The sequence below is a fragment of the Molothrus aeneus genome, chromosome 3 (assembly GCF_037042795.1).
Source record: "Molothrus aeneus isolate 106 chromosome 3, BPBGC_Maene_1.0, whole genome shotgun sequence".
Lineage (NCBI taxonomy): Eukaryota > Metazoa > Chordata > Aves > Passeriformes > Icteridae > Molothrus > Molothrus aeneus.
Genome location: NC_089648.1, coordinates 34294133 through 34316777, shown reverse-complemented (window position 1 = coordinate 34316777; position 22645 = coordinate 34294133). Strand labels below are relative to the sequence as shown.

The 22645-nt window shown below is 37.6% G+C and overlaps 1 protein-coding gene across 4 annotated transcripts in view; it reads left to right on the top strand.

Moving 5' to 3' along the window:
- The window catches only part of RMDN2 (regulator of microtubule dynamics 2), a 46972-nt gene extending 24872 nt beyond the window's left edge, over positions 1 to 22100 (top strand). For all 4 annotated transcript variants that reach the window (XM_066547893.1, XM_066547892.1, XM_066547890.1 and 1 more), the window contains exons 7-11: positions 815 to 892; positions 9324 to 9422; positions 11176 to 11229; positions 11318 to 11398; positions 21381 to 22100. In XM_066547893.1, the coding sequence (XP_066403990.1) occupies positions 815 to 892; positions 9324 to 9422; positions 11176 to 11229; positions 11318 to 11398; positions 21381 to 21434 (366 nt within the window). In that variant the 3' untranslated portion in view covers positions 21435 to 22100. The remainder of the gene's footprint in view (positions 1 to 814; positions 893 to 9323; positions 9423 to 11175; positions 11230 to 11317; positions 11399 to 21380) is intronic.
- The last annotated feature ends 545 nt before the right edge of the window (positions 22101 to 22645 follow it).

Genomic DNA, 22645 nt, shown 5'->3' with positions numbered 1-22645 from the left:
GTATGAAAACATAGCTCCTATCTGAATAGTTTGTGGGTATGATAATATAGTAGTCTCTTATATATATGTTAGTCAAATACTTTTGTGACTGGCTTAATTAGAAAGATATATGGGGGAAAAAAAGAAATGTTTGAATGAAATTTATTTTGAGATGCAAATGGTAAGGCTGAAATATTTATTTTTTCTTCCAGCTCAGGTTGAGCAACAAGAGCTTTTTTTGGTAAATTAAAGGTACTCATGACCTGAAATGAGAATGATTTGAAAGAGCCTCATTAGATACTTTATAGGTTTCGTAGTTTCACTATAAACAGAACCATTTTATTTTCTGAATATCACAATATAATAACAGTTGTTTGTGTCAAGTGCCATTTCATTGGGGCTGTCACATTCCAAGGTGGAAGGAACTATGCTTCAGTAATGGGTGCTCGCATGTAAGATGTCTTCAAGAGTAGTTGCTTACTCACTGATTTGATCTGTGATAGTTTCCTAATATTAAACTGTAAATGAAATTAATGTAATTGAAGTTGTTGCCTTTTTAAGACAAAAGTTCTTGAATTATTTGACTGAACTTTAGAGCTATTTAGTCATGTTCTAAATACAGCATGCCTTCTTGCATTGTGTGCAAAGTTGCTAAATAATTTTGTGGTTTCCCTCCATGAGGAAGGGATTTGCTAGTTGAAGTTTTAGGTTGTTAGAAGACAATTGCAGCAGGAGAGAATTTCTGAATTTGTTTCTGACTTGCAGCAAACTACTTAGGATGTAAACACACTTGCCAAACAAACATCTAAAGTGATACTAATTTTCTTTCCAATAGGAGCACCTAGACAAGGCAATTGAACTTAAGCCTCAAGATCCCTTTTTATATTACCTAAATGGAAGATGGTGCTATTCAGTAAGTTGTGTTTTATTTATCTAACATATGAATTGAGTATAATAAAGAATTGTAATTAAATAGTGGGACTTAAGACAAAGTAGGTGTTTATTTAAGTAGATGTTTTGAGCTAAATAGACATTTACACTTCCTGAGTTCAATACCAGATGCAGGATGCTCACAGCTGACCATTCCTGCAATGTAATTAGGTAAGCTGTGCTTGTATGTACCTCATTGTTTGTTCAGGTTTTTTTTCTGAATGAATGAATGAAAAGTAACTGATTTTTGGAAGGGAGGAAGGGTGACCTCTTGAGTTTACTTCTTTGTTCTGCCATAAATTTTCTGGGTGGACCTGGGCTGGTAGCATAGCCTTGTGGTAACTTTATTTCCCATCCATAACTTAAGTTAAAGGCACTGACAATGCTGTGGGATTATGTCTGTGGCAGCAAGGGTACCATACTGGCTTGGTAAATTCCAAGGAATGTCCAAAAAATATGTAATTCACCAATGAGTTTTGCAAGAAATACAGTTTGTGTCCTACCAGTACAACAGCTGCTTTTAAAGATTGTTTTAGTTATATATTTTTACTTTATAAAGATTATATTAGATTCTAGTAGATTCTGTAGTGATGAGTACTCATATATGAAAAAATAGGATAATTGGTTTACAAGATTAACTATTCATTAATTTTTTAGAAAAATTGTGCTTGTGCTTTAATAAGAGAGTTGTCTTTTTGGTAATCCACATCTTTGAGGGCTCAGCTGGCTGTCCATACTGGTTCATCTCTAGTGCTTTGAGGAATCTTTTGTTGGAAGAAAACATTCTTGCATTGTCTATGCTGTAAAAGATCACTGTGAGTCTTCTCAGAATAATGACTGCTAATGCACAGTGAATTCCAGCCAAGCTTTTTTCTTTCAGATACTTCCAGTGCAAGTCACTACAAAGTGCCGGCAAACTGGAAAGAAGGATTTGCTGTGACACATTGCAGACTTTGTCTTTATCTGCAACAAGACTTAATGCAAAGTAATCTTTCAGCAGTTTTTCAGGTCATATATATAACTTCCAAAGAGCTTTCAGCAACCATGTTTTTTCTCTGTTGATTTAAATAAGGACTGACACCAGCTTTTGCAAGGATTTTGGCTTTTTGCTTTTTGTCACAGTGTAATCTTGAATATCAGCATTAGCTATGCAAAAATAAGTTGCTGAAGATGATCCTATAGTATGCCTGCTGTACTGCCTCTGGGAAGCATCTCTCTGACCAATGATTCCTTAAGCACTTTTATACTGTGCTGTGCCCAACAGCTAACTGCAGCTTCCATTTAAGCCAAATATTCCCAGATGTTTTTCATGGCTTATTTCTCCTGTGAGCTGCTGCTTTTTGAAACACACAATCTCAGTATACCTCACTTTGTTCTTATTGCACTTTTTTTTTTTACTCATTTCATTTTCGTGATAATCACCACTTCCTGACTGAGTAATACATGTGGTTTGTTGTACTGTATTGTTACAAATTCATATCCCACACTTGCAACATATATGCAGGACTTCCTTACTAAACATTGAAACCACAGATTAGCATTTGCTTTAGGTTATGACCTGACCTGCATTTATTTAAGTGAAACAATCTACCTAAACAGATGCAGCCACTGAAATATGTAAGGATTGAATTCAGATTTCTGTTCTTTTTTTTTTAATTCTTGCCTTCTGTGACTGCCATGACAAAATAGTAACCTGAAACACACAGAACAAATTTTCGTACTCTAAACAAATGCAAGTATGAATAACATATTGTTCAACTTCTGGGGCTGTCAGCTCTTAAAAACTTACTGTCTTTGTACACTTTCAGTAGCAAGATGAGGTCATTTGGAAACACTAGTTTTGAGGCATTACTAATTTTAACCCTAGCCCAGTGAGATTGGTAATATCCTCACTAGTTTTAGCAGAGTGAATTGTGTCTGTGCTGATTCACTAACCCAGGTTTTGCCATGCCTGTGATATAGGTAGTCATTGGAGCTTGTGGAAGGTATGCCAAATTCCTTGCTCCTGTTCTGCAGACTGTGAAGTTTCATGCAGTGATAATTATCCCAAAAGAAGATTGTTGGCTGTGGCCTTGATTCCAAATACTTTGTCAGGGTAGAGATTATGATGGAGTGTTGAAAAAGTCCTTTGTCACTCATCTGTTCTGGTACCTCTAGATGGAGTGATAATGCTCCTCTTAGCTGCTCTGTTTTTAATGTTCAGTCTCACTGTTGCTGAGGCTGGGAAGGTGTTGTCCAGTGTGAGATAATTAAAGCAGAAAGGGGATGATTCAGGCAAGAAGGTTAGTTTTTACATTTAGCCTTGCTGACTTTGGGAGCAAGTTAGGATTGGCCACAATGTTTGTTCTTTTGTAGGTATTGCTTCCTAGGGTATTTTTGTGTAATTTTGGTCACGTATTCTTTTTCTGAAGCAGTGTAATTAAAAAAAAATAACAAGTTTTTGATATTTTATAGGTTTTGATAACAGTTTTGTGAAATCTGGTGTACTTAAGTCTTCCCAGTATAGTCAGATATTTCCCATTCACTCCTGATTTAATGTTAGGGGATCTTATTACTGTTGTTTAGCATACGTTTTTTTGGATGACAAACAGGAATTGCATAAGATATTGTAGATGCAGATGCTTCAAGTGTAACTCAGGGCTACAGTTCATTTTCACAAGTGAAAATCCATTGAAAAGACTTTGAGGTAAAAAGTATATAAACATAGAATCATCAATGTTAGAAGAGACCTTCAAGATCATCAAGTCCAATTGTCAATACTGTCACCCCTAAACCAGTGGAGGCAGATGCAGAAGATTTATTGAAGACTGAAATATATATGCAAAGACTGCATGCTGTGCTAGTAAAAGCTGTTTAATTAGTGGAGTTTAATCTGGCCTGACTGCCTGCCATTTCCCACCTTCCTCAGTGTGGCACAGTCCTTTGCAAGGAGCAGTGGTACAGTACTGCAAAGTTTCTTACCAGCAGTTTTTCTTGCTGGGCCAGAAATGAAGCTGATGCAAGGTGTCATAGCACCTTCCAGCAGAAAGGATGAGCTGGGTTTTCACTGCCTCACATCAGCTGGGGTTTGTCTGTGATGCAGAGCCAGTGACAGTTGTGCACCACCTTGTCTAAAAATCAGTTTTTGCTGTTTCTTATTTCTCTTACCATTTAAAGTCAGTAGAGCTGTACAAAAGAGGAGGATCATAGAATCCTCTCAGCTCTGTTAGAAAATTACTCCTGGTATCACAATCAGGTAGGCAAGATTTTCACCAGTCATTTCATAGATGTCATAGTGGGCAAAATTTTGCCTATGAGACCTGCTGTATATACAAGAAGTGAATGGATCTATGATGCATGGTATATAAGAATTATTTCCTTAAAGTTTTCAGCACAATTATCTGATAATTCTTTATAGTTGTATGGTCGGGGTGGGGGGGGGAGGGGAGTTAAGTGTTTTAATGTTTCAAATAGCTGATAAAACTTTCTAGTTAAGACTTATGTCTACTTGCCATTACAGGACAGGCACAGAACAGCTATCATGTACTTGTGAAACTGGATCAAAGTCCCTGGTAAATGCTAGTAGTGTATTAAAAATTAGATCTCCTGGGATTTTCCTTCTGCAGGTTATAGGCCATATTTTGGGTTTGTCTCTGGTGTATCCCAGTATCTGTTTGGGTTACATCAGGGAATAAATTGATACAGTTCCTTTGTGTGCTCTCTACATGGGCTTCCCTTACTGGAAGGTGAAAAGCCCAATTCAAGTTGGATAAATACCTAAATGCCTGTGCAGATTGTCCAGGTTCCTCAGCTGTCAAGAAAGAAAATGTTTTTGTTGGAAGCCAGTATTTCAAAATTGGTGTCCAGTTACTTAATCTCTTCCAGAAGTCAAAACATTGCAAAATTATTTAGTACAATTTTACATTAATACATTGTAATGAAAAAGAAAAATAAACTCTCTGGGGATATTTAAATAGATGCCATTAATATTTTACTGAAGCTGGATCAATGCTGTGATTTACCTTTATGGAAGACAATTGTGTGATATGTGTTCAGTATGCTGTTAGGAAAGAAGCATTGGAAGAGGATGTCTTTTAGGGCTGAAAGTCAATCATGGATGGTTTTTCAATTCCAGTGGGTTAATTTCCTTCAAACCAACATCCTGGAATTTGAAAGGAGCTGTCAGTGGGGAGGGTTTGCTTCTCATAAATTACAAACAGAAGACAAAAATCCAGCCAGTGTTACAGTACATATATATATATATATCTGACTTTTGCTGATGCTAGGCTAAGGAAGAGAAAGGGATATTTTTGAAATTCATTTTCCCAGTATTTAAGGGAGAACCACCAGAGATCCAAGAGGCCTGATGGAAGAGTGCCGAGTATGAACTTAACGTTCAGCGGCAGTTTAACTCTGAGAGTGCCTTTCTTCCATCTCTGGATATAATAGAGATTTTGGTATAGGATAAATTGATGACAGTTTGTTGACAGATCAGGAGAGAGTTGGTTGACACAATAGGATAGGTTGGTTGAGACAAGCATCTCTATTTGCTTCAGGATACTGTAGAGTGGCCTCCTCTCCTTGGCAAAGGCCGGGCTGCCAGGATGACCCACTACCCTTCAGCTCTAATGGACATCAGGAGTTGGCTGATGGTTCCTCAGGCCTTTGTTGCTCTTGAGTGGGTGGGAGTAGCTCTCCTTATGTTTGGCAGCTTGGGAGTGATGTTCCTTGAGTGACCCACCACATTAAAACCTGATATTCTGTGGAAACACAGTGTTCCTTGCAATGCTGCTCTGAATTTTCAGGCTTCTGGCAGGACTGACATCCAGGTTTAGGAGACCTAAAAAACCAAAACTCACTTATATTTGGAAATCATCTGTAGGGCAAAACTTCATTCCTTAATTTTGTGGTTGTTGCAGCTATTATTTGCAGCAGTAGTTGTTTGCCTTATTACCTGTTGTACTCTACTACTCCTGGAACACTCACTAAGTGAAATCATGGTTCTGCTGTAGCTGATGACAGTTACCCTCTCTTTACACTTGATTTTGTACGGACCTCCAGGTGCACTTTGCACTATTGGAGTAGCCTTGACTGTAGCAGTCAATTCTGAACTATGCTAGAGCATGTTACACCAGGAGATCCATTCCCTGTGCTTGCTCACAGACAGAGAATCATTAATATCTAGGTATAGTAGGAATGATGTTTCCATTTCATTGAACATAGTGTAAGAGTTACTCAAATGAAGTTATTTCAAATTAAAGACTTTGCTTATGGGTGTTTAGGGGAAGAGTATAGGTTCCTGTTCATCATTATTGCTCTGGGACACAGTTTTGTGTATTCATACAACAGATCTCTTCCATTTGTCCCACTTCAGTCGTAGAGGGGTGCAGACAGACTCAGGTGGGGCACAGTTAAGTTGTTGTGATGGGATTCACCTCAGCTGTCTTTAGCTATCCCTAGGGTCTGCTCCTTTTGTAGTTGAAGAAAAGAAAGATGGGAGTGTTCATCTCAGGCTAAGGTAGGTGAAGAAGAATTGCCTAATGGAAGTGCTTCTCTGTATTGACCATGCAAGGAACCTGGACAACTTGTGTGAACTAGATACTTCGTATGTGGAGGGCTAGGCTTGCTGTGACAAATTCATAAAGGCAGTGGCATGTAAGTCTCACTGCTGAAACATTACAGAATTCTCAGATTGTCTCTGGAATAGTCACAAAGTATAATGCTGGATAGAGTGCACATTATAAAAACCTCACTATTGCCATAGAATCATAGAATCATCAAGGTTGGAGAAGACCTATTAAGATCAAGTCCAGCTGTTAACCCAGCACTGTCCTGTTCACCACCAGCCCATGTCCACAAGTGCCACACCCACATGTCTTTGAACACTTCCAGGGAGGTGATTATATCACTTCCTTGGGTAACCTATCCCAATGCTTGACCGCCTTTTCAGTAAAGGAAATTTTCCTAAGATCCAGTCCAAACCTTCCCTTGGTACTATTTTGTCTGGTCCCATCACTTGTTACCTGGGAGGAGAGACTGACACCCACCTTGCTACAACCTCCTTTCAGTGTGGGTGGTTTTGTGTGAAATGTGCATGCGCTTACATGCATTTCACTTTTAAACATTGTTTTAGCTTGATGGGGATGGTGAAATAAAAATGGCCAACTGCATATATGTTTGGGCTTTTTAGAAATTTGAGTAGTGCAAAGCAGCACCCAAGCCAGACAAAATAAAGACTAAAACCTCAGCAAATCAGTTCTGATTAAATCTCATAAGAAAATAAAGTAACTGCCAGGAAGAACTTGTGTTTTCAATAGTTAATTATAACTCCACATGGAAAAACTGCAATTTTGTTTCCTCATTATTGCATAACAGCGGACATGAGTGCGGTAATTGTATCTGTGCAGTGTGTCTCTCCAGGGTGTTGTGTGCTTTTGCAGAGAACAGTGTAACACTTTCCCTTTATTTTTTCCCCCTCTCTTCCTCCTTCTTGATGTGAGGGACCTAGAAATATAGAAACGCCCTTCCTCTTCCAGGAGAAGAGAGAACAAGGGGACAGTAGATTGACATGAAAAAAACAGCACTTTGGCAAAAAATCTTTTAATAACTCTTGCAGAATGTGTCTCGGAAACTATACAACAGTGAGAGAAATGAAATGGGGAAGGACATTTTATCTATACCTACAGTTACAAGTTTTAAGCAGCATGTTGCAGTTTGTAACACGGTGGGAAAGCACTGCAGGGGCAACGGCATCTTGTTGCTCCAATGAGTAAGAACTCCATGATTGCTGGAGAGGTTTTGTAAAAAACATTTTCTGTTCTCAGAAGAAGCTTCAAAAGCGAGGTATGTGAAAGAGAATGAAAACAAAAGCTTTTTTTTTTGTAATATTGATTCTCTCTAGGTTATAATTTAGTGCTTTGGTGTGAGACACAACATGTAACAGATAAGGCCTTGGGACCCTACTGAGCAGCTAGCATGACTGGGACAGGATGCCTTCTGTCTCCATGCAATGCTGCTCTCATGTGGCTAGAGGCATTGGGGCCTCTAGATGAGAAAACATGATCCTGTGCATTTCCCTGCTGCATACTGACCTGTATTTCTGGTCTTTGCAATGGTATTTTTCGTTTGCAAGAAGAAGTAGGTAGAACTTGATGTCTATTCAGAGGAGAAGCATTCTGGTTGGTAGCTGTGGATAGTTATGACAAAGTGGATTCTCATATTTTACAATTATTAGCTGACATCTCCTGGATAATTGCTGGATATAGGTGGAGCTGGTATGGGGAGCAGCAGCAGCCCTGCAAGTATTGAGAAGCCAGGGAATGAGGCAGGAAAAATTTAAAGCAAAGCAAAACCATTTTAAATTTTATAGCAGTAGGAGAGACTTGACTTCAAGGCTGAACTCTGTTATTTGAATTGCAGCTCCTTCTGAAAAAGAGATGTCCCTATGTGATTCATATCTCATGTCCAAGTCTCTGATGAGGGGCTCTCTTTCACACACCCTATGTGTGCCTCTTCTCTGTGTTGCCTCTGCATAGATCAGGCCAGAAAATACAGAACCTTGGTTTTTACCATTTTTTGACTCATCTGCTCGTGACAGGAGCCATCAGTGTTGTGCTTCAAATACGGATGTGAAGGAAAAAACTTCTGGCTTTTCTTTACAGATGTGGTAGAAGTGACCAAAGGAAAGTGGCTTCACTCCTCCACTTAAACAGCCTTTTCTTTCACGCTGCATTTCTTAACAACTCCATCCTTTGCTAGAGATGTGAGGGTTGGGTGATGGAGCCAAATACCTTATGGCAGTAACCAAAGCAGTTTCTGTCAGGTGTCAGTGTATGTAAGTCATATGCATTGTGTGGCAATATGACAGTTCCCTAAAGTCCTTTTATAGCAGTTGATCTTTCTGAAATGAGAAGAGGTCATTGGCAAGTGTTACTTGTCAGATTGGAGGAGCTAAAAATTGAGCCTATTTCTTAACAGTGGTTGTCACCATCTTCTGTGTAATAAATGAACTTGTAATACAAGCTCCAAAACCACTCACATTTTTACAGCAGCAACACCTTTTTATAATATAGGAAAGTAGTCAAGTGCATAGATTCTCTTGAAAGCTGTCTATTTCATGAAAACCTTAACAGGTTTCAAGTACTATTTCTAGCCTTAGGTTTTTTAAAAAGATAAGATGCTATGAAACCTAAAATGTACTTTAAGCTTTGAACATGGAAATAACCTTATATTGAGGATGTTGGTGTTTGGTCATATGACTAAAATCCAAAAGACTGCTTTGAGCTGGCCAAACTGACACTATAAAGCATTGCTTTACAGGTTCTTTTCCAAAATAGGTAGTACAATATGAAAGACAGTATTTACTGCAAAAATGAAAAGCAACTCTTAAGAAATCTCACTTTTTAATTTTTTGTTTGTTTGATTCTTATTTCTAGGTAGCTCAGTTGTCGTGGCTTGAAAAGAAAGTAGCTGCTGCTCTCTTTGGGACTCCACCAACTTCAACAGTAGAAGAAGCACTGCAGAATTTCCTTAAGGTAAGTCCTAGCTAAGGGTTTTCCTATATTGCTGTTTGCCAGCTGTTATTTGTGAGTATTGTCAAGATGTCTGTTCAGCAGACTGTGTTCAGTAGCTATACATTCAGGGCTCTTCTAAACACCACTGAGCTTTCTATTAAAATATTTTTTTTCTTTTCAGTTTTAAAATTAGTTTGGACATGAGTGGTTAGCACCTTTCTTTTCTTTATTTAGTTTCAGAAAATTCTCCAATTAATTGCCGTGGTTAATAGTTATTGAATTGAATGTGATGTGAATGTAGATTAGTTACATATGCTGCTAAAACAGATGAACCATAGTGATAGTGATTGCTGATTTGCCTGTTTCTGCAAGAGAAAGACATAGGCAAGGAAAACTTTGACATTGTGATGCTTCTCTTTTTCCTGATCTGAAACTATTTTCCACTGAATTTCAGTAAAAGTCTTTCTTATTTGTGGAGATGAAATGGCTTTTGTAGTGAAGTAGAGAAGAAAGCCCTGTCCTATATAGGTCCATGTTCCTGGGCATTCTATTTGAACACAGTTATGAGAAAACATCACATGAATAAAATAAATCTATCTTTTATTGCTTTCCATATGAATAATTTCTGCTTCTGGAGCTCAAAAGCATACAAGTTTTTCACATGACTAGATTCAAAGCATAAACTTCTATCGTTACAATTGCTATCAAAGTTTTTCAAAGAAATTGGACAGGCATCTTTTCCTCACTATAAAAAGTTCTTCTTTTCTGTGTTCTTAGTCTATTTAAAGACTGAAAATCTCCTAAATTTTGGACAGTACAATACAGTACCATCTTCCCAGTTTAAGAGATTTTATCTTGAAGGTCAAATTCCAAAAGCGGTAGAAATAATTTGAAACATTTGCTTTAGCCTCAGGGTATTTTGTGGTGGGCTGCAGAGTGACTGTGGTTTTAAGTCATCTTCAGCAACAAAAATCAAATTATTGTCTAGAAGACAACTGTTTAGGTTTCTTTTTCAGTTGTTTGATTCTACACAGTTGTGGTAAAGCAGCATTGTTTTGGGCCAAAGATAACAGCTACCATAAATTTCACTGATGTAGTTTTCCCCTCCCAATAGCTGTTCTTTGATTAAAAGCTGCTTCTTTGTTAGAAGATAATTAGTAAAAGTTTTACTCATCTTGCAAGCTTCTATATCCTTGATTTGTTTAAAAAAAAAAGGACATTATTAAACTTTTTAAATTACCTGAACTTTTTAGAAGATGATAATTTAAAAAGAAAAGTGAATCCAAAGCTAGAAGATAAGAGAATGTGGAAGGGAAATAATTGTAAAATTGATAAACACAGTTCTTTACTCATTACACAAAATGTGAATGTTGGTTACTTTCTCACTTCTTTGATGAGGAAATAAATGTTAATAATCTATAGACAGTGGTATCTTTAAACCTACCCTGTAAGTGAATGAATCCAATAGATCTTGTACAGAATGACCCTAAATTTTTACAGAGTGCTTAGGGAGAGAGGAGAGCAAGCAGTACAGAACATTTTCTGTGTTCATTGTCAGCATCTCGTGTGCCTGGTTTAGGTTTTGAGTGTTGTAATTTTTTTGTTTTCTTGATTTTTTTGAAGTGCTACTAAACAGATTGCATTACACAGAGTAGGGATGATTCAGTCTGATGTTTGAGGAAATGTAGTGCATTACTAAAAATGTTATGCAGACCACATAAATCTCATCATGCAAGTTTTATGTCTATTTTCTTTCCTGTTTTTTATTATTTAGGCAGAAGAAATGCATCCGGGATATTCCAAATGCAATTATGTGTATTTGGCAAAGGTAACCAAGTTCTTTTAAAAATAATGATTTGTAGACTCTGGTGTTCTTACAGTGGTCTGATTGGAAACAAAATGTTTTTTCTTTTCAGTGCTATAAAGATCTTGGCCAGAAAAGCAATGCACTGAAGTGCTGTGATTCTGCACTGTCAATTCTCTCAGTTACTAATGAGGTGGGTATTGAGAGTGATAACTTGTTCCCTTGTGACTGCTCTCTTGTCTTTGGCATCCATTATTGCACTGTGGGTAACAACATAATGTTTCAGTTTTTCCTCTGAACACAGAACATTCCTTTTTCCTCCACTCTAGGTTGGCTCATTACAGTTGTCTGTATCAACAGCTTTAAAAAAATCTTTGTTTGGGGAACAGTTAGGGACTCGTCTGTATCAGAAATTGAATTGTACTCTTTGTAATTCAACCCACTTCATTAGATCATCTTGAGCATAAGCAGTTGAGTGTGTCACTCTAGCTGTGCTGAAATTTTGCCCCAGACCTATGCTTTTCTCAATTGAAAGCACTCTGGATTTTTGTCCTACAGTCTCTGTCTGTGCTCCTGAAAGCCTCTGATTTGTGATTCTTGTTAAGGGCAGTATGTTAATTACAGCAGAGACAGATGAGTTATTAAAGATTGGCTTTGTCTTCAATGACAGGGCAGTTAAGGGGGCACAGTTCTTCAAGTCACATCTGCTAGCCTAGAGTTTGTTCTAAGAGGTTACTAGATTCCTCTTGAGGCCCATTACAGTATTTTAGGCCCATTAGAGCATTTTGGTATGTGGACACAAAATTTCTACAAATATTTGAGAGATTTTAAGTTGTTTAATTTCTCAAATATAAACCAAGTCATGGCAAGAAGGTTCACTCTGTCTGATCTCATGTAAAAGCAAGTTCCATAAATGACCCATAACTGGAAACATGTTACCATCCTAGAGCATGATGAGTTCAAACCTGAGCTTTTTCAGCCTAAGGGACCCCCTCTGAGCACAGCAGATGTGGTATGGAGAGAGAGAGGTGATTCCTGAGAGGAATTGGCCCCACCCCATTTAATTCTTTGAAGTTAACGAAAAAGACCATTAAATAACTCTTTAACTTGATTGACAATAAATGCTGTGTGTGGAGCACTAACATGTTTATGTCAAGTGTTCCTGCTGGGAAGAAAGACCCCTGCATGCCTCACCAGCCGCTGCTCCTGGGTGGCCTGATTTTTGGCCCCATTCATAGTATGTACCAATCATAAATTAAGTAATCATTGCTTAAGTTCAGTGTTTCTTTAAATATGTATTGATACTGATATGACATTAACAATGATTTAATTCTCTTTATTCTTTACTTACTGTTAAAATATACCTTCAGCTTGCCTATTACAGAACATAGGAAAGGCTGCTATAAATTATCTGTTTAATATCCCATCACATTTGTGAAGTATCAGCAGATCTGAGAAGGAGAAGGAACCCTGAGGTGAGAGCAGGAATTCAAAATGAGTCTGAGAGATAGGTGTCCGAGGGATATATATTCTGACAACCAGGGTGGTGATGAGAACAAGAATTACGCTGATTTGTGTAATCAGAAGAGTGAGCATCAAATGGCCCCCAAAAATCTTTTGTCCATCTAAAGAGGACAAGATGATTTGACCTCTCCTATTTTGAAAAATTCTATAGATATCACAGATTAATCTCCTTTGTCTTGTTTACTTGTGATGTTTTTGAGTTAGATTTAGGAAAAAAGAGTCCAGAAGAATGTGACATTAGGGCAGTAGTATGTAATTCAATTTAAAAAAAAACAACCAAGCACTCAGCACAGGGTAAAAAAACCAAGTGCATGCTGAAAGAAATTACTGTGAAATGGAGATCTGGAACACGAACTCTGCTGTTGCTGGCTGTTACCTCAAATCCCATCTGAATTTGAATATTACATGTTGTTTTGGTTATTGTGTTACAGAAGGACTGTTACTGATTTTTGGGAAAAAGTGTTGGAAGTGAAGTGGTTCAGGGCTTGGAGCTGTATGTAGGAATAACATTTAGTGAGATTAGTTTTAAGAGGGGAGAGAGACTGTAATAAGACTGAAGAGGCATTGGGGAGAGAGTAATAAACAGATGCTAATATGCACTTTATTATTGCCTGAATTGACTGCAGCCCTGTAGAAGTTGGGGCTCATGGTCTAAAAAAAAGCACAGGTCAGCAGCAGTGTGAGGATTTCTTTCCATTTGCCACAGCTCAGGATCTCAGGGTTGTCAGCAGTGTGGTATTTTGTCACAGTCATGTGAAACCCATCATTCTCAAGTGTAATCATAGTTTCTCATATGAATTTTCTCTTTCTTCAAGCAGGGGAACTCCTTTATTGTTTTTAAATGTTGGATTCTAGTGAGAAACATGTATTTGTATAAAGGCATAAAATCAGGAGCAGGCTGAGAGACAAAGTTTCTGGAAAGGTGCCACGTTGAGGAAATGTATAGTATTTCATGATAAAAATCATCCTGCGGAAAAATTATCATAGACAGTGGTTTACTTTTTATTGCTTCTGAGCATCCACAGTTTCCAGTGCCTTCTGGGAACCAGAGGTGCTTGGCATCAGTAAAGTAGCCCATAGCTCATTTTAATCCTCAAGTCAAATTCTCAGCTGCTGTAATTCAGGACACTTCTTTGACACTTTTTCTAGGATTCATTTCACATGTCATTTCACATGACATCAAGTTAAGTGATATTATTTTTGTCTTGAATGTTATGTCACATCCAGATATCACTTCTATGCCTCTGTTTTACCATTTACAGAGTTTGTTTTAATTCAAGGGGTAAAGGGGCTTCCAAACATAGTTAATTCTTGTTAAAGGAAAAAAAAATCAAATGGCCTGTTTCAAACCTATTCTGAATCTTAAAAAGGACACACAGAAATTATAAAAAAAGAAACAAGTTCTGATTGAGTGAGTCCTGTAAATTAAGAGTTACAGGAGGATTTGTAAAAACAGGACAGTTTTTAAAAATAATTTGGCACATTTTTAACTTATCAGTATATGGATTCTTTTTATTTTAAAAGGAAATATGTGAGATTTGGTTCAAATTACATCTGGAAAAACATAGCTGATATTACAGTGCAACTTTAAAGACCTTTCTCTATCCTTTCTAAACAAAAAGCCTCCAATGAATCATACAGTCCTTCCTTGGCCATAAATAGTGTAGAGTGGTACTTCACTGCTGGAGGTGCATGGGACATTAAATTGTCCAGTTTTTCTCTGGTTGCTACCCAGGTGGATAACCTCAGGGTCCTGGGAAACATTTGCCCTTCAGTAAAAGAGATCCCAATGTTCAGGGCTGCTGTGAGTTATTGTTAAGTGCTTAACAGCTGCTCTGTTCATCTAGAGGATGTTGCATTACCCTTACTGAGACTCATTACTTTGTAGTGTGCTCAGAGCCTTGCTGACTGTGACTGTGTGAAGGGCTCTTGAAACCAGATGTGGTGGACTATTGTGGTAGAACAAAATTACTTTTTTAATTTGAAGACAAAAATGTAATTTAATTTTGAAATCATGAATGTCTGTCTTGCATACAGAAAGACAGAACAGGTAGGGGGTGCGCGTGTGTGTGTATGGTTAAACACGTGGTCCTTTGCTTGTAAGGGGAATAAGACCCTAATTTCTTGTTTATAATAAAGATTGTTGGAAGTTTTCAAGACTGGAACTCTTAGAATTTCAAGTCTCAATGTAGAATTATAAAGTATAATAGTCACTGAACTGTTTTTTCTTGTGTCTGGAGACAACCATGAGCATGACAATGAATTCTGTGCTTGTAGGACCAGTAAGCTCACCACAAAGGAGTTAACAGCCTAGCAGAGAAAGAGATTAAAATTTCAAGGTTCTGGTCTCTATTACATTTTTTTAAAAAAAAATTAATCTCAAAAGCAGCAGTTGCATTACAAAAGGTGTAGTCTTGGAAGAGATGAAGACAGGAAAGCAGGAAAAATGCAAAGGAAATCTATTTGCACTGAGTTGCTGAAAATCTTACTTAAAATGTAGATTAAAACTTCCCTAAAGATAAGAAAGTGTTTTACAAAATTATTGGTGATTTTGTTCACTCTGTCCTTCCCAGGAATTAGAAATGATAGCAATTCAGAGTTGAAATTAACAAAGAAGAGAGATTTAGATCCTACAGAAATTCATGATTATGACATTCACTTCTTACAAGTGTAGAATAACAGGAAGCAGAGACTTGTTAAAGACTCTGCCTTCAGCCTCAGTGACATCTGAAACTTGTGTGGAGGAGGTGATAAATGTAATAATAGGCAGCAACAATGGCTGAATTTTTACACAAGAATGCAGCTGCTGAGGAGAACTCATACAGTTTTCTTACACTTTTTTGTACAACACCATAATTGATTTCCTTGGCTGTTAATTTCATTTTTAATATTGTCTATAAGGAAAAAAGTGGGATTTGCAGAGGGATGGAAGAGAGGTCAGAGTATAAATTTCAGCACCCATCAGCTGTTCCATTCCAACAGACCATTTCTCTATCTGTATTTTCAAGTTTTTCCAAGAAATACCACTCCAGCAGCCATGGATTGGTCATATGAGCAGACCTTGTTGTGATATTTCCAACAGATCTTATTTGAAGCTGCTATTGTAATCTGTCCTTCTGAGTAAGATTTTGAGGAGAAAAAAGTAATTTACCCTTGCTTTTAAAGTGAAGGTTACAAATTATGACTTGTTTTTGAAAAAAACTACCAATTGAAACGGCGTAATTTCAACTAACCTTATAAAGTGTTTTTGTTTTCTCATCAACCAGAATATTTTCTTTTCATATCTTCAGCTCAATACAAAATGTCATGCTTTTCAGTGAATATTTGTTGCTTTAGATTTTTTGCATATTTGTCCTCCAAATGGCCAGCAAAAATCAATGATGTTTCAATTGAAAAATAATGGAAGTGTTCTGATTTGTGTTCATTTTGAATTCTAGGCTATTGTTTTCCTGCTAGTACTGTTTGTGGAGTTGAACAAGAATTTCCTAATAGCTACCACCAACTCAAAGCTAAAATATTTTTTGAGTGTGCTTAAAAAAACTATTCTGTAATTAGTGGGTTTGTATACAATGAATGTGACTGCTTCAAGTGCAGGGAATACACTTTTTAAAAACTCATTATAAAGAAATCAAACTTCAAACTAAAATTCTAGGGGAAGTGAGACATTTGGTAAAGAGTTGCTAAAATAATTTGAGACTGCCCATATTTTACATTATTTTGTACTTCAAGAATAGTCTATTTTTCTCTATCTTAGTGATCAGATCAATTTTCTATCTGCATGTTTGAAGTCCTTGAAAAAAGCTTTGTTTGCATTGTGTACTTATTTCTTCTCTCCCTCTGAAAATGATTCCAAAAAGTGAAGATATTTTTTGTGGTGCCACAGTTTCATACATAAGGATGAAGTTTATCCTGATAAATACCAAGCTTATTATATTTATGATGAAACTGACTATCACACAGTATTCATTTCACCATCCTATCAAAGCTAACACAGTTTTAACATAGTTCTTAGTCCAGCAAGACTGGTCAGCAGCCAGTTCCCCAAAGTATGGAGTGTGTCTCTTCCACTGGCATTCTCATGATGCAGGGACAGAATGGAAGAAGTATTCACTGAGGTAGTGGTACACTCCAGGATTACAAAACAGATTGGCAAAAACCCATTCTGAATTTTTGTAGAGTAGCTGGGCCAAGTCAGACTCCTGGGATTTTGAAATACATTGTCTTAGAGGCAATATGCAGGGTGAAGGAAAGCCTTGACAGGCACCTTTCTGAGAGGGCTGTAACTGGGTGTGATTGTCTTCAGGCTGTTTCAGCAATGACTGTGCAGAAAGAAAAGCTGTAGGTCCCATCATGGGAGAGGCAGACAGAAAGAGGAGAATGTCTTGAACACCAAAAGCTCCATATTGTGTACAGTAGTAAAAGAAAAACAGATCATAGGTGAAATGTAGTCTTTCAAGTCAGGAAGGAACTAGCCAATTAAAATTTTACATGACTACTAACTATTCTGAATTGTATTCTGCTGGTTTGTAATTTTTCAACAGTAGTCCTTGAATGAGCTCATTTTCATATTCTTCTGGGTGAGAAAGGGTATTTTCCCCTCTACTTGAAGTAATATCCAAAAATCTGTAATTATTGACAGCTGCCTATTTTAAAGCTGTGATTGCCTTGATCCTAAAAGCCTTGAAAAGTTATGGTTAATCCACAGAGAAGATAGTGGTAATATGAAAGAACATAGAATACACCAGATTGTGGCATACAGCAGTCATGTAGAAGAAGAAGAATCACATGGGTGATTGCATTGGTGTGTTTCAATATCAAAGGAGAAAACTCGTGGTACTATACAATTGTTAGTGCACACTACAGTCACACCATCTGTGAGAGTCTGTCAGGAAACCAGGAAGGGATAGGATAGCATTTAGCTTTGCATGATTTGTACTGTCCACAAGAGCTATTGCTCTCTATCAACCCTTGTGCATACTTGGGAGTCTCTTCTGCTAGTCCAGGATTTCTGCTGGAGCTGTGTGGGAATGATACAGCTGTACCCCAAAGCAGGAGTGTCTCTCAGCACCTCATTGCTGTTACTGCATATCAGAGTACAGCTTTGGACCACCCTTGCAGCCCAGCTCATTTAATATACCATGCTGCCCTGCTGACTTCAGTGAAACCCTACAGGATGCATGTCAGCTTGGGATTTGGCAGTGGTTGCACACAATTATGTTTTCGTTGGCTGGTGTAACCATTTTGGTTGTGGTCATGGGGCTGTATCGTTCTCTGCTGACACTTGGGACTTTGTCAACAAGTGCACACATGTGCAGTGCCTGGGTTGAGTGTATTAGCACATAAGGAAATAATTAACAGAGATGGAAGGTAAAATCATTATCTTTCTTTCTTGGCTTTAATTACCATTTAATTTTTACATTCATATTTATATGTGTAATTCTCCATGTATATGTATCAGTAAATTTTTTTCAGCAAAAATGAACTGTCAAAATGTGGACTACTTCCAGTTAAGCCAACATTCCCTTTTTCCCACCAGCTCTCTCTTCCTTCTTGCTCTTGTTTTCAATTCCCTTTCTCCCCTTGTTCAGTCCCTGGCCTCCCAGGTCTTTTTTTCCTGTGCATATCCCCTGTGAATGATGAAACATAAAAGTAAAGCAACAAAATAAGGCAAAATACGGTCCCTGACCCTGTAATTTGAATACATTTTGTGTAGCAGTTTGCAGAACATTTTGAACTCATATTCAACTCTGAAAATGATATAAGGGGTGTTTAATAAATGTAAGCCTTGACAGTAGAAAGACAAGGTTGAAAATGGCTGTGTATTTAGTCAGTGCTGAACTAAGCCTCAGGGTGAACAAATGGGATTGACTCAAGTACGCTGCATTCCTCCTACAACTTGCACCTCTTCTTCTGCTTGCCACACTCTAAAGAGAAACCCTGCTGTCTGGGAAAAAAAAAAAAAAAGAAAGAAAAAAAAAAGGCTGACCTGATTGTTCATTTTCAGAAAGCCACAGACCCAGAAATCAACAAGGAAGAGAGTTGGCCCAGGACAGGATTTAATGGCTTTTTCTTTCCATCAGCAGCAAAGCTTTGGGCAATAATGAAGTTTTCACCCTAAAACCAGAAACTAGTACACTGAACAGACTTGTGGCTTCTCTCTCCTTTTAGCATGACACACCTGTTGGTCTGGAAGGAGTCTCTCCAAAGGTGACATAATATTCCCTTCACTGACCATTCTTAGCTCTGTTTTTAATGCCATTACTGATTTTTTTCAATGCTTTTGCCGTACGAGTTGTTATTGACCGGAAGCTGCTGGCTTTAATGCAACCCGTCAAGCAGTTTGCAACAGTAATTCCTGCTTTAACTGATATTTGCCTGTTTAGAACTGGCAAACCAGTTAATGCAACCCGTCAAGCAGTTTGCAACAGTAATTCCTGCTTTAACTGATATTTGCCTGTTTAGAACTGGCAAACCAGAGGTAGAATGCTTTGCACGTTTGCAGTTTCTTCTCCAGACAGTTCTCAGAACAATCTTGGGTTTTGTTCCATTCTTTTTCCTAAGCCCAGAGGAAGATTCAGGGAAGATTGCTCAATGTTTTCTGGACCTTTGCAACTTGTAAAGCTCATTGCCCAATAAAATCCTTTACTTCTAAAGAGACAATTATCCAAAGTTGTTTGGAGATATATTTTTAAAATGCTGTATCCTGCAAAATGAGTAGAGAATCCCATCAACTCATGAAATGCTGAACACTATTCAGATATGAGAAAACCTGCACCTTTATAATTTTCAACTTAGAAAAGTATCATAAGAGTACAACCAGATACAATTAAGCTTTTCCATTTCTTACTAGCATGGGATAGTATCTGGCTTTTTACTTTTTTTATTTAATGGAGTTTAGAATCATTTTCACAAGTTGACCACAGTCAGTACAGAAAAGAGTCTGTTTTCCCTGAATTAAGGGAAAATTTTGAGGTTTTCAATTTTTGTTGAAAGCAATGGACGGCATGGTGCTCCAGACAGCCTGTAGTGATGTGGAGTTTAAGGGCTGCTCAATGCTGCATGACATTTCCTTCTGTTAGAGTATTTTGGCAAGAGCTTACTAGCTTTGCAGTGTGTGCCTTTAAAGGCCTCTGATAAATGATTAGGCAGATAGTTTAGCCTATTGTTGCCAGTAGGAGTAAGGCAGTAACTCCAAGAGAAGTGTCCAGCTAATGTAGTAATGCCTTAATCCAGACCAATAATATGATGTAGTTTGACATGTCTGGCATATGGTTTCTATCATCTCAATATTCTTCTCTGTTCCTCCATGACATTATAGACAACTAACCAAAATAAAGAGAAGCAGGAATTTCTTCACCCATGAAATACATTCTAAAATGTTCTGTATTTTGTTCCAGCTCTTTGGTTGATTGAGTAATGAAGTGATCCTGAAATCTAGTGATTACTTCACTGACTATCTACAGTATTTTCCTTCAGAATATCCCATGGCATTATCATTACTGGACCCTGTCATTAGAAATACTTACACAAAATCTGTGATGTGCAGGCACTTTTCACTTGCGCTGGTAAATATCCATAGGTGCATGTGTTGGGTGTTTAGACCCTTATGAGCCTTCAGGCATGAGGTGGTGACATTTTAGAAATGTGTTTTTTAAACCAAGGTGAATTTTTCAAGCTAGAAGTTTCACAGCAACAGCAGCTAAAGGAAACAGATTATATCCAGGGGACACTTAAAAACAAGTAGAATAATGGAGTTTTTGTACTGTGGTTACATGCTCATATGCATATGCCCCTTTCCAAGCAGATTATACATGGAATAGCCAAAACATATGTCAGTGGGTACCTGTGAGACAGTCTTAGTCCTGGCTTAGGTTTGAAGCCCCATGCAAGCTGTGCACTCAAAACATTTGGGCCTAAAAGGAGCCTTTTCCTGCTTTCTCCTGCTGCCCAAGGAGTACAGTGTAGTGTTGGCTCTGAGCATTGGCCTAAAAGGAGCCTTTTCCTGCTGCCCTAGGAGTGCAGTGTAGTGTTGGCTCTGAGCACAGCAGGTCACCTGGCACTTGCTCCCACCTTGGGTCTGCCATGAGCCCAGTAGCATAGGCAAAGCCCAGTCTGGAAGCTACTGAGGGTGGAGTCAGCCCGTGGTGGCTGTTACAGGTAGGTATGGCTGTATGCTCTGAGCCCACAATCTAACCTATGTCATTAGTTACATTTCCCAATGTTTTCTTCTTAGTTGCATAATAAATCATTAGCAAACATCACAGAACATCTTTAGAGAAACTGCATGTGGTCGGGATGCAAGATTACATCAGGTATAAGGCAAGGCAATACTTTGTGCAAAGTACACCAATAAAAATTATATCCCAGGCTGAAGGGCTTACTGGTCTGCTGAGAAGGCTATTTGTGGGCTAACATTTTAAGTGCTTTGACAGAGCTGTAAAGGGAGGGCCGCCATCTGGCTCTTGTTTTCACTTCAAACTTTATTTTTGTATTCACTGATAAATTAACTTACTATGCAGTCTTTACATTTTGTGGCTGTTGCAGTTGTGTGTTATGTCTGTTGTTAGTAAAGAAATGTGGATAGGCACGTATTAGGCAAATGAAGGGATTTATCCTCTCTAAATTGATGCATGGTTGTCTGTTTCTTTCAGGATAAAGAGGCCCAGAAAGACTTAGAGGCTTTACTTCTTACGCTGAAGCTCTGATACTACGTACTTTTAACTCTTCATGCTGTAATAAAATTGTAAAACTAAAATGCGACTGGAAACTGCGGGTAAATTTCAGCTAAGTCAATGGAAAAACAGTCATTGATTTTGGTTGGCTTGGATCGTGGCCTTTAAGTGTCTGGCAATTATAGTACTAAAATAATACATTCATTTTTGATTATTTATAATCTTGTACTGAAGTTTAATTTTAGATTTCTGACACTGTGAGTCTGATTCTCTGAACATGAAGTCCACTGCTGGCAATGGACATACTGGGGGTTTGAATGCAAAAGGAATAAATCTCACTCTTTGAAAGATGAATCAACTAGTACATGATGCCAGCATAGAACTGTGTGTAGCATAAACAAATAAAAAAATGTTTCTATAGTAAATTATATTTATATCAACTAATTTACACAGATGTGTACAGAAGAAAATCATTAATATTTATGTTTACACATTTCTCTACTCTTAAAATATTACAGTCTTGTTGAAGTTAAACAAAGCTGTTGCAGCAACAAAGCTCTTTTTACTTTAAACCTATTGTTGGTTTTACAAAGAAATGTGAAAATTTTATAAATTAAATATTATAATTTATTTGTAACATCAAGAACAATATTAAAGATAAGAGCAATTAAATAAAGTGGTTTAGAATAATCTATTACAGCTCTGATATTTAATGGATTTGTATCAGGATCTCCATCAAGTTTGTGAAGTCTGGCTCTCTGTCTTTGAAGAGTTGCCTAATGTGGTTTCATCAGAGTGTCTTTGAAGAACCTAGTCTAGCATGTGTCCATCACTAACCTTTTATATCATCTATATAACATAACCTGTACATAAAAATAGACTACTAAAGACCTACTACTTCTGAGTGTGTTGGACAGCAGTGTTTTCAATAAAATGTAGCAGATAGGGAAAGAATTTCCATTCACCACTGGACTGATCCAGAGTACACCAGATTCTGTAGAAGAAGAGAGGCCAGTTGTGATTGGCTTTTAATTCAGGTTGTTAATCTAGATGCAGGGAGTCTACCTTGAAGAAGTTGGCATTTCTGTTAAAGAACATTGAATTGAGTAGGGACAACTATATGTTCCCTTGATCAATTTGATGTGTAAGATAATGTGGACCACTTTATAGCAAAGATGGGGAGATCTTCACAAATTGAAATATGCTTTTTTTTTTTTGAATGTTCATCCTGTGGGAAAAATAGT